At 47.1% G+C, this 12,649-nt stretch overlaps 1 protein-coding gene across 2 annotated transcripts in view; it reads left to right on the forward strand.

The window, feature by feature from the left end:
- Pura (Puratrophin-1-like) overlaps positions 1 to 12,649 on the forward strand; it is a 152,008-nt gene that overhangs the window by 76,049 nt on the left and 63,310 nt on the right. For both annotated transcript variants that reach the window (XM_043430087.1, XM_043430088.1), the window contains exon 4: positions 12,138 to 12,368. In XM_043430087.1, coding sequence (XP_043286022.1) covers positions 12,138 to 12,368 — 231 coding nt within the window. The remainder of the gene's footprint in view (positions 1 to 12,137; positions 12,369 to 12,649) is intronic.

The raw sequence follows: 12,649 nt of genomic DNA on the forward strand, positions 1-12,649 counted from the left end.
TTAAGTTCTCGAGGAAAGGAGAGAAGATCTCTCGCGCACACTCCTGGAACTCGACGAGATCCTTTTCAACCCAAACGAGCGATTCAAAGCACCAGTCTCGTTACAAAGTGCAAGCGAGAGGGACGGAGAAAACCTTCGAAAGGAGAAGTGCCTGCGATCGGGAGAAAGAGAGACGAAAGGAGAGATCGAGTGAACGAAACGGAAGAGAGGTAAATCTTGCAGGGTCACGGAGCTCATCTACTCGCGTATGATATATTCGAGATGTGTTACATCTCTTGGTGTTCCTCAACGTATGCGGAGAAAGATGCTGCACTTCCTTTTTGCCCAGCAGCTTCCTTCTCTCCGGACCTCTATCGCCGAGTTTCTCCGTCTCCTTCTTTCTCGCGTCCTTTTCCCGCGAGGATCACACGACGTGTGTGGCCCTTCAGGACTGATTCGTTTCTCTTGGCTCCTGACCACATTGCACATACGAGCTATTTCCACTTGAAGAACCTTTCGGTCCTGGAAAGAGCCAAATTCACTGGGAATGCACTCGGAGGGAATTTCAAATGAGCTTCCGGCGAATTGGTATTCTGAAAAACTCGGAATCGACCAAGCGGCAAATCCTCATTGGAGGAAAAACCATTTTCACCGAGAAACCTATCAGCACTCCGCTTTAAGTGGATCTCAATGGAAGAGGAGGAAACTCTCGCGAATTGACTTAAAAATTTGTTTGCCAAGACCGCTTCCGCTCTCCGAGGATATAGAGCCTCATCCGACATTCGAGACACGAGAATCAGCCGACTGAAAAGCGGAGGAAAGGAAGAAAAAATAAGTACGAAACTCCTAACCAAAGTGTGCAACTTTCACAGCCTGAATTTCTTAATATTCATGAAATGAATCCACGGGCGGCGTACGTGGGTCTTTATAGAGGAGATAATACTGTACAGGCATTAATCCACATATACGTCCGCATACATATTAATATACATGTATAAACGTGCATCAAAGTAGTAGGAATGAAGTAGATTGCATAGAACCAACTCGGCGGTGCCGTTTCATTCCACAATTGGCCTTTCTATGCTGTTGGCGGGTGCGGACTCTCGGAGGAGACTCTTCGACTCGAAGGTTTTGTATACCGGGTGTACCACTGCGAGTCAGAACGGCGCTGAATCTCCTCGCAGGATCGGAACGTCTCAAATCGATTTTCGATCAGATGCTCTCAAGCTGGATCCGTCCAGTAGCCAAAAGTTGACGTGGAAACGCACTTTTGGCACGAAAACTGTCCAAACGATTGCAGGCGAAGAGCAAAATTTATTAGTCCCGATCCTGAGCAACATGGAATTTCTTAGGAAAAAGGTGGCACGACGATTTTTAATAACTTCGGAGGCTCCAGACCGACTCGGCATTTGCGAGGGCCTCTGAATTCGTCCGCGTTCATTAAACGGTTCCCCAGGCCCAAACCGTTGGAGACAGCGGAACGTTTTAGAGGACTTTTTTCTAGAAAATTTAACGCTCTACAAGATTGATTCCCTGCGTATTTCACGTATCTCTAGCCGTTTAGGCGGCGTACGCTGCTAAAGATCGCGACTTATTCGTTAGTAGCTGATAGGAAAGAGAATCCGATGGAATAAACGATACCGGAAACTCGAACCGCGATTATACATACCGAACTGTTACCGAGTTTCCGGCAACGAGGCAACCCGTATCGAGACACCCTGTATAGAGAAATTGGCGAGGTGAGGGGCGCAGGGGGGAGTAAGAGAATGAAAAAGGGAGGGCACGAAATCCGCGAAAGTGCCAGAGAGTCTCGGGCTTTTGGATCGCCTAAGAGAAAAGAAAGACGTGTTTCCTCCCGGTCTCTCTCATATTCGTTTTCTTTCTCGTTTTCAGTGTATACTATTATTCTTGAAGAAGGTAAAGCGATATAGGTATACACGTAGAATGACGTACATGCACACGTTATAGCCGGCACTTTCAGTGTCGTTACGCGCCGGAGCAAAAGAGCCGCACGCCTCTCCTTCCATATCAAAGTTCCGCGGGTTCTCCGCGCGCGCACAGCGAACCGAGGAAACCCTATGCTCGGGAGTTTGCCTGATGTGTATTGCCGGTACTCGAACAGCTAGTCGACAACACGTTCTTTCTCTTCGAAGCGATCTTTACCTCTGGCTCCTTGGCTCGCTGCTCTCGGGAGAGGGAAAGAGGGTGGAGGAGGCAAAACGAGGCAGTCGGCGCGGCGTCGTCGGTTACTCCAATCTCCGCGCGGCATTGACGACATAATGTATGCGTATATAACGTGTATCCACGTACTCGCACTTGGCTATAAAGATGTATGTGCGGCCGCACACGCGCAAGCGTTTCCACGCCGGGCGTACAGCTATATTGTGGGCGGTGTTTCAGCAGCACGACGACGACGACGACGACGACGACGACGACAACGAGTTTCAACAGAAAACATAAAAATCGAGAGAAAACATGCTGAAAAAGGGAGAAAAAGGAGATTGAAAATGCGCGATGCTCGATGTTGAGAAAACCGAGGAGTTCAATCCCCCGCGGTGAAGCGCTCCTATCTCCTCAGCACAGAATGTATCCCCGGGACGATATACGGAGCCTCGCTCACAAGGGCGTACGTGGAAGTAGCCATTTCTTACTCTTGTGCGCGCCATATAACGTGCAATTTGCTTCTCCATGCGTGTTCTCTACTCGCTCGCACGCCGCCGTATCTTCATCCCCTTTCCTCCCTTTTTACCCTCGTCATTTTCCTCTACAGAGTGTGTCCAAAGTCCTGCCGATTCCTCCGTCAAATTGTACCGAGGATAGAAGCTCATGGGCTCGACGAGTCCGGAGGGTCCTCGCCGGGGCTCGTCGGATCGGAAGACTCGCGATGATTATTCGAACTTCAACTTTCGATGTTAGAGCGCGACTCGAGTACTTTGATGTCTCAGTTCAAGGCGTATCGTTTTCTCGACGCTCGCAGCAAACGCGCATCTGGCGCAGGAACAACCATAATTGCCACGATCCCAAGCCCTTCAGCAGGAATTCTCGAGCAAAGTTTTTCGCACATGTACACAAATTCTTCGTCTCTGATTCAACACGAAAGTATAAATATATATAAAAATATGCCACATACGAGCCCGTATACGGCATTCAATCTCGCAGAGGTTGTGCAATTAGAACAATCATCTGTACACGTTAGAAGTTGTCAGCTTTTACGAGCGTCGCCAGCACGAAAGAGCTAGGGAGCGAGTTGAATCGAGAGAAAAAGAGAGAGAGAGAGAGAGAAACAGAAAAAGAATACTTAAGAGTCCCTATAAACGTCGACAGCAGTCTGGGAATACCGGATGGTACCGTTAGCCGCTAACACGACGCGACAACGACATTTCCTCTCTCGCCCTCCCGCAAAGCGCGCCCGGAAGCTGCCAACGGAAATTTTCCCAATGGCCGATGCTACGGTTCTCTTCTTCGAGTCTCGCTATTTATCTCCCCCCTGCCGCCTGTGCGGCAACATTTTTTTCTAAACAGTACAATAATTGCGATACGATCCTGAGGAAATCGAGAGAATTCCTCGTAGGAGACGATCGAGTTGGCTCCTTCCGCAGTAGCATAATTTCCAAGTGTCACTGGGATTCTCCAATCGAATTGCAAACGATTTTGTACCTTCAGAAAAGACCAAGAACCACTTCACCAAGTTGCCGATTCGACACGGGAAAATAAGCTGCATCGAATGACAGTGATTAAACGATCAGCTAATCAAAGTTTCCGCGATTCCAAAGAAATGAAATGCAAATCCGCGCCGGGCCGATTTTAAGCCTCGACATCCGGAAACGATCTTGCCTCCCGGAAGCAACTGTGCAGGAAGAATCGGCGAACTTATCCCCAGCGCAAGGTACTACGTTACACGTATGGCTGGAACATTTGCCGGACGGCTGACAATCCAGCAGTACACATCAGAGAGTTTGAGCGTAGGGAAAGGTAGGGAGGCGAGAGGCAGGGTCGAAATGCTACATGACTCGATGTATTGAGAGTCCAGGAAGTATAATAGCGAGCGCACACGCATACCTTTTGCTTCGTCTATGTAAAGCTAGTGCGCGCGCGGGGAATTTGAATGCAAATTTATCGCCGCGCCCGGCTCATAAATACTATAGTAGTCACAAACGTTGAATAGGCACCTGTGTACACACACTCTCTCATCCGCGTGTTCGTATACGTAACTACCTTTGCTCTCTCGTAGGGTGGTACACATAAAAGACAGAATAATGATTGCCATGGCACATGCCAGCAGGCGTAGAGAGACTTCTCTACGACCATGTGTGTGGTATTTTCTCCTATGGACAGCTCGTCTATACTCTTGGTCGTGGTCCCTCTCGCTCTTGCTCTCTCTCTCTCTCCCGCGCTCGATGCTAAACTCTTCCGGTGCCCTCTCGCGGGATCATAAAAACTTTTCATCTCCGTAGCATTCCATTAAATGCCTCAACTTTTTCTGCCGAATTGAGAAAATTTATTGTTGGGAGTAGCTCGACGAAAGTGTGCATTTTGCCATAATTTTGGTGGTCGTTTTTGGGACGCGGTTCCCAGACGATTTCAAGGCTGTCGGGGGCAGATCAAAGGAGGAGAGTCCGTCGATATTTGTTAAGGTTTTCGGGGAATCTTGAGAAAAATGAAGTTTCTGGATGCTCTCGCGGCGGCGCTCGGCGAAAAAATGGACACAAGCTCGTTATTCTTACGTGTATGAATTTAAATGAGATTTTTTTTCATCCGCGTGGCCGCCTCTGGTACAAGTTGACTAAAGATGGCGGTAGGTTATACGAGTCAGAGGTAATTGCAGCGACGCTTTGACGCGAACGAGCCGTAAAACGAGAGAGGATCGATTATCACTCGCCCGTAATTCCGCCGATAAATCAATCGTACCGATCGACCAGAGGAAGGGAGAGAGGGCCCAGCTTCTCTAAGAGTTGTTGGCTCGAGCAAGTATTATATACAATATCTCAGAGTTTATGTACAAAGATGTACATGCAATATAATATGGATGTATATAAATGCCATCTCTCGAGAAATCGATTATCCCGCGAGTCTTGTGAACCGTTCGTTCTTCTGTGACTCCCTCGGCGAACGCGAGACTTTGTCTCCGTTCCGCGCGCGCCTCTTCGTGTGAGGTCTCGTGTACCATTCGTGAAGATTCCACTGAGACTTTAACGTACCCGGAGCTTTGCGCAATGCATGAAATACGAGTGTTTCTCCAAATATTTCTTTTTTCTTCCTTCCTTTTTCCTGTTCCCGATGTCGAAGGTATAAATATTCGGATGGGGATTAATAAGGCACGGCTCGGGACAGGCGACCCTCCTTCAGCCGGAATCGCTCGTGACGTCACGAGACTTCGATTGTTTGATAGGTTGATGACGAACCTCTTGCAAACTTGAGAAAGCTTTTACGACTACGCACTCGTTAAATTCTTTTGCTTCGTTTTTACACGCACACAATTAGAGAAGCATTGAAAAGAAGCTCCGAAGAGTCACGAGACAGTCGAAGAGAGTATCGCGTGTTGCTCTTTCAACTCGCCGAAAAATTGCTTCATTATTGTATTGCCTGCGTGGACCAGTTGGCCCTGGAGAAGCCACCGCTCCTCAATCTCGTCCCTCTGGCACAAATGCAAATCGCAATTTATGTGCTCCGCTGTAGGCTTCCCGCTATAGCTGTATTTGCTCAATATCTCCCGAGGGGATTCCCCTCGTACGGAACTCTGCTCTGTGCGCCTCGTAATAACAAATTGCACGCAACGATAACGAGAGTTGCCTCACTGTGTAGAATCCAGAGGGAAACAAGTCCGAGTCCACAGATCCCCCGGACTGTAAAAAGCGCTCAGATCACTGCGGAAAACTGGTTTTACATGCAGGGTGTCCGAAAAATCGTAATTTCGAATGGTCGGATGCGTCGAGTACGAAATTCCGAAGAGAAAAGTCCTTTGGCATTCCTCTGTACGACGAAGTCCGGCTGAGATATCGCCTGATTAAGCGCGCAGCCAATCGAGCTCGAGCTCGCCACGCCCACTTGCCCGTTCCGTCGCACGGGATTGGCCTCCACGAATTCCATCGGTATTTCACGAACGGTGCATCGCAGATAAAAACCGTTAAGGACTTTTCTCTTCGCCGTTGCACGATCTAACCGTTCTCCACATTTTCTTATCCTACTTTTGATCCACCCGGTATGAAACGGCGCAAGGACCAAAGACAAAAATGAAGAAACGAGGGGAGCTACCGTGTGTGTTCTTTCGCGGCTACGTGCTCCTGGCTGTTTTCAAGTACGTGTGCGGTCTCTTCACTCTTCCCATCGCCCATACCTGCTCATCATGAATCACGCACGAGACATACATTTATATGTAAATCGATTGGTTCCCAGCAAAAGGGCTCGGCACAACTGACTCTACGTGTCAAGTCCTTTGGGCTGCGATCCCTCGGTCGTTAACACTCATCATTTTTATCATGAAAGCGAATTCACGTTCCTTCTGATTACGGCACTCGGAAAAATCTTCTAAAACGACAAAAATGAGACTCGAAATCAATGATTTTTTTTGCCACGACAACTTTCTTGACATTTGGAAAAAAATTTATTGCAAAACGAACCCCAAATATGGTGCTGGAGAAGTAGCATGAGACTTTTTGCACACCACGATGAATCGTTCACGAGAAAATATGTCGGCGGTCGTTAATAAACAAAAGGGCTCACACCGAGTAAATTTCCATGCGGAACGACGTTCGGTTCCGCTCTTTTGATCGTTCGGCCCGGTACGTGCTTTTTTGCTGTCATCCTACGGCGGTGCGGAGCCGCGCGAAGGAATAAAAGTACACAACGAAGCGAGCAGGAGAGTCGAGAAATGTGCATAATAATTTAGCGTGCATCGGAGATCTCTCCGGCGCGGCGTGCGAGCGCAGAAGAGAAGTTCCGAAAGGCCGCACCTGCGAATAAGTTAATAACCTGGTGACACGCGCTTGACGCGCGTGTCCGTTTTTCTTGCCTCCTTTTCGATCGCGCGCCTCTCCTCGGCAGCTCTTTCTCTCTCGTTACATTTCACCAGCGTTCCATATAATATATCGTTTCCCGAGAAATCGGTTAGATTTGAATTATCGACATTATATTGTCTTGTCAACGAGACAATATAATTGATGCTGATTCGTTTCGCGAACTGTGCGTTTCTCTCTTTCCTTCATTTTCTCCTTTTCTCCCCCGATTCTCCCTCCCGCTTCCTCATGATCTTTCGCACGAGAGATATTGAAACATCGCAATGCGCCGCAGCGAAATGCAAATTATTCCATTCACATATCAGCCGAATCGGCACCAAATAATTAGCTACAATTATTCAAAGAGAAAAACGTTAATTATATTCTCTCTCGTGTATTACTTATATTGACGCCGTGCTCAAAGAAAAATAAAAATCTTTGATGAATTATTCATGTCTCGTGACATTGTCGACTCAATTTTTTCCCACCTTGACATATTTGTATTCGGATTATCAAGGGGATGAGCTCTAGTAGCAAATTTGACTAATTATCGAGAATCCTGGTGATTTCGACAAGGTTATTAGCGCTCGATTAATCGAGGATCGAAAACCCCCGTCATTTCCTCCAGTAATTAATCACAATCTGGAATAATCGATCTCAAAAAAAAAAAACCAGTAATTTTTCATTCGAATAGACCATGCAAATTATACACTAATTTGTACACCTTATCTGCAATGCATTATTCATGGAACTTCACCTTGCGACGTCGTGCCGGGGATTATTGTCTCGTTATTCCGGATTAAAGTATACGCGCGGATGGTAACGGTGTCAATGACACGCTGCTGGAACGACGAATATCCGTAGAAGCGATTTTTTATTTCAAATCGTTGAAAAGAAAATGATTTTCCCTTGAAAGAACCGTTTGATTTTATGGGGGAGGGGAGGGAGCGAGGAAGCGAGTATAATGAAACGAAGACCGAGCCCGAAACTCAATTACGTCGGCCTCGTTTTCGGAGCGATTTGAAGCTGTACATTTTTAAAATGAAACAAAGTCTCGAGAGGACTGAAAGTCTGGATAAAATTTTAGATTGCGGAGGTCAAGTGGAACATCCACTCGGAGCTTCCCCGCGCACAATGAACAGACACGAGCACACGTACATAAATTTTCCTATTATTCCATCTCCCCGTTCACGTGTGTGTGTGTGTGTGTGTGTGTGTATGTGTGTGTGTATATAAATAGAGAAGATGTGCCATGAACTCGTTCTCGAGGATGGAGGAGCGATAGTTGAAGAGAGAAGCGCCAGAACGAGCAGCGAAGACGAGCCTTTTGCTTCTGGCGAGATATCGATGTGTATTAGTCCATACTTTCACACATATGTACTGTATACCGAAGCAAAGTTCAGAAGGAGAGAAAGATAGAGATGAGAGGAACATCCGCGATCGGAAACCGGATGCGTCTGTCTGCAAAGTAGGGGAGCGAAAGAGAGAGAGAGAGAGAGAGAGAGAGAGGGAGAGTTGCAAGAGTGCAGTGTTCTGTTGCGACGCCTCCTTCTCGTAGCTCCGTTAACAAAGAGGTCCCGATAACGAAATGATTGGCAGCAGGCTAAGCGTCCGACTATCGCATTTTCGCTGAACAAAAGGAAGGGAGAAAAGAGCTCAGAGTCATCGCGGGGCAGAGTCTTTCGCAGAGTCGCTTTCGCAGTTGGACAGAAGGAGAGAGACAAAGGGGAGAAATGCCTCGACGAGGCGAGAGCGTTGTATACATGCCGTTGTTTCTTCCCTTTCTTCCGAGGCTTCGCAAACTTCTACGAAGTGCAATTAAACCGTTCGTACGTCATGGAGCGCGTCGATCGAGAAAACAGCTAATACGATTTCTGGCTACTTTGACCAGACGCGTGTTTACACGGTTCAATAACTGGCCAATTTCTTGCGATTCGGATTCTTCGCATTATGTCATTTATGGTGAACCGAAGAGTGAACGTAAATAGCGTAGTAAAAACGCTCGGAAAAATATGTAAGTTGCGCATAAAGCTTGGATAAAAATGTTTATTATTATGATCAGAGTGCAATGCATAAAGATCGAAAGCGATAAAAAGAAGTCTATGAAGATTATTGATGAGAATTGCAAAATATCGTCAACCGAGATATATCACGATGGGCGTCCCTCGAGCCGTGACTCTCGTTCATCATTCTCTCGCGATCTGAAGCAAGACCAAGCGGATTTTCCAACAGGCGATGTGGCACAGAATCCGCGAGAGTGTATCTCTCAATAAACTTTGCGGCGAGGCTGCTTGTAACGCTCGCCTAAAAGAATATTCGTCCGCGATTATTACACAATGTGACATTTGGTCGAAAAATATGTCGGGTCTCTGCGAGGCCGCGCGCGAGACGTTTAATTACGATGCGAGTGTCGGCCAAGAATGAAAAAAAAATATAGAAAAAAGAAATTGCCAAGTCTCGCCCTCTCCCTCTTTCTCGGCAAGTTCTCATCGGGCTGCCCGCCAGCTGTTAATTATCGGTCTCGAAGGTGTGTAATTATCGCGATCCTTATCCGCAGATATAGCCGAAAGAAACCTCGTGGCTTTTCGTCCAGCAGCCGAGTTAATGCTACGGCTTGAGTCACCGAATATCCCTCGAGGATCATCCTCCTCTTCGTTCTTCTCCTCGGTCCCCTCGCCCGCCGGTCGTCGTCGTCCTCCTCCTCGTAGCCAACAGTTTATTACAATTATCGAAAAGATTTGAATCTCGATCGGCAATATCACGCTGAAACCTCCCGGAGGACCTTAAGACCATTGCACGTGTACGTCCGTCCGCAGGAGATCGATGAAAAAGGAGAGAAACTATAGAAAAATTCTCCACCACGATCTCTCTCCCTCTCACGAGAATTTTTCTTACCTCCCGCGCGGTATTATTATAGTTACGGAATTGGCGTCTATGGCGAGTCGTTCGCCGATGAAATTTCGCGATAATTTCACCCGTCATGGCGGACCTCTCGGGGCCCCTCTGGGTCAGCAGGCAATCCTCAATTCCCTTTCTCAGCTTAGCTCGATATATACGTATTTATATACGTTGATTTTCTTTTTTTTTTTTTTTTTTATCGCGGGAGGAACATTGAGTGTGTTTGCAACACTGCAAAACAGCTTCTTACAATGGAATCTGGGCCAGTTCCTGTTGACTCTCTCGAACCTCGGTTCGGATAGAGCACACGATATCAAGTCAACTATACACGGATTTTTATCCATCCTTTCATTCATATATACGTATATAGCTGTCGAATGCCCTGTCCTATCGTGCCGTAATCGCGTCAAGAGACACGCCGCGGTCATGCTTCGCTAGATCGGGTGAGAGACCGCGCCGCGGAAAGATCTCGAGAATCTCTCCGTTTGTCGCGCGTCTCTCGTTCCATTTAGAGGCGCTGCTCCGCCACTTTTTTCAATTACGGGGCCCCTCCGTACACCGATGTATCCGTGAACGTTTAAGAAATCCAGCCGCCGGAGACGAGCGGCGTGGGTCGGTCGTTAAATTCTGGAGAGAAAAGTATTTGGAAATTTTTTACTCCGAGGCACCGTTCGCGAGATATTCTTCATCGAGCGACAGCCAATGCGCGGAGAGTGGGCGGAACCAGCTCCGCGCACCCGATTCGTCCTTCACATTTCACTCGATATCTCGTCAACGGAGGGTCGTACAGGAAAATGCCCGAGGACTTTTCTCCTCAGAATTTCGCCACCTCTCAGCCCCACAGCATTCGAGCACGACTTTTGTAAGCGCCTGTACGAATACGAATCTCAAGCGAAGATAGAGCGAATCAAGAAACATTTCCTTCGGGCTAAATCTTCGAGATGATTTTCGAGCCTCCCGACGATCCGCGAACCAAGGCGCGATTACGGACTCGCAATTACCCAGCCACTCGATCACCCGGTCACTCGTGGGCGTGGCGTTATACTCTCATTTATCAATGTAATATACGTGTGCAAAGTCTAATTAGTCTCGCACCGGTGCCGGTATACGTTCATGCACATAAGAAACAGCTGTATTAAAATAAGAATAATAAACATGGGAAAAGAAAAGACGAAAAGAAACGGTGGAATCGCTCGCGCACGTGAGCGAACGGTGTGAATGAGTTCTCGAATGTGCTGCCCGAGTCAATGACTGTGCTCGCGAGCCAATTCAACCTACCAATTAATTCCTCGAGAGCTAAGCGTTGACGAATTTTGTCTAATTGCGGTTTTCACTAAACTGACATTAATCCTGACGGATATTTCGTTGCGGGCGTCATTGAATTAATGTAAGCGGAAATTAAGGCTCGTTTATAACTTCTGCTGTCCGGCTTATCGCACGCTTCACCGTTCCCACATCGACGTTAATCTCGCGCCTTTAAACGCGGATAAATTTGATCCGATCGAAAGAGCCTTTTTTCCAATAAAGTGAACTTTTATTCCTCGTCTGTTGGACGTCGAATAACCTTTTTCATATTCTCCTACGTTTATGGATCCTTCGAACACTGCGGAAAAGGAGCGGGGGAGTGTCCCCCACAATCGCGAATAGCGGCAAACTCTCGCATTCCTTTTCTCAACCGAATGTGTATCCGCGCGCGCACCCGGTGAGAGAACGTACTCGTTTTCCAGCAGTTGCCAGACGAAACGCGAGAGGAAGACAGGGGAGATAATTAGAGAACTGCAAAGGGACGAGAGGGAGAGACACTTATTTCAATCTGATTAAATTCCAGTTCGCATTGCACGGATCGTGTAACGAAATACTCTTTTTTTTCTTTCTTTCTTATTTGTTACGAAAGAACTTGAGATAAAAGTGTTTTAAAAAAGGTCGAGAGAACGGAGCTTTCAGAGAAATCTGAGTTATTCGAGGTGAACGCGGGAGAAACGCGAAATGAAAAAATTCTTTTACTTTTGGAACGTCGAACTGCATCGAATCATTTTCGAAATTGAAGAATTTGTCATGCGTTTCTCGTTATTCTGTCACACCCGAAAACGAAGTGTCTTGCGCAGCTTTTTTATAGCATTCGAATGTGTCAAGCCGATTAATGTGATTGATAAATTATGCTCGATCAAGCATTTTTTTTTTTGCCGTCTCCGGTCGGTGACCCACGCGAGCACGTGACGCAATCATACTTTCAATGAAATTTCAACGGAAAATTATGATTGATTGCAGAGAAACGAGTGCATCGTACCGGATGGCTGGCCGCTGACTCTTTCTGGCACCGGACTCGTGCTTCAACTTGGCGAACTCGAGGCATCAACCCTGAGACACGGGGAATGTTATCTCTGCGTGCGAAAAGCCACGAGCCAACGAAGCAACAGTATCGGCAACAGTCTCGCTATCGAGGGGGCCAATACGAGTTCTCCGATCGGGGACAACGCCGACGGATTTAATATCGTCGAGGTAACTCCCTGCTCAAGCCTCATTCAACCTGCTCTCTGCTGCGACGATTACAAACTAAAGTCATTTCGCTTGCTCATTCAAGAGTACAAACATTTTTCTTCGCTCGAGTCGCTGCTCGTGACTTTGAGATTTTTTCAGTACCGACGCACATTTACTTTCGAATAAGAATTTAAAGTATTTTTGCTCCACCGAAAGAATTAAATTTGAAAAATTATCGTCCAGTTACGACAACGCGGCGACGAGCTCCGATTCGTGTGACATTATGATGGAGAAAAATTGAA

The sequence above is a fragment of the Venturia canescens genome, chromosome 10, assembly GCF_019457755.1.
Source record: "Venturia canescens isolate UGA chromosome 10, ASM1945775v1, whole genome shotgun sequence".
In the NCBI taxonomy this organism is placed as follows: Eukaryota; Metazoa; Arthropoda; class Insecta; order Hymenoptera; family Ichneumonidae; genus Venturia; species Venturia canescens.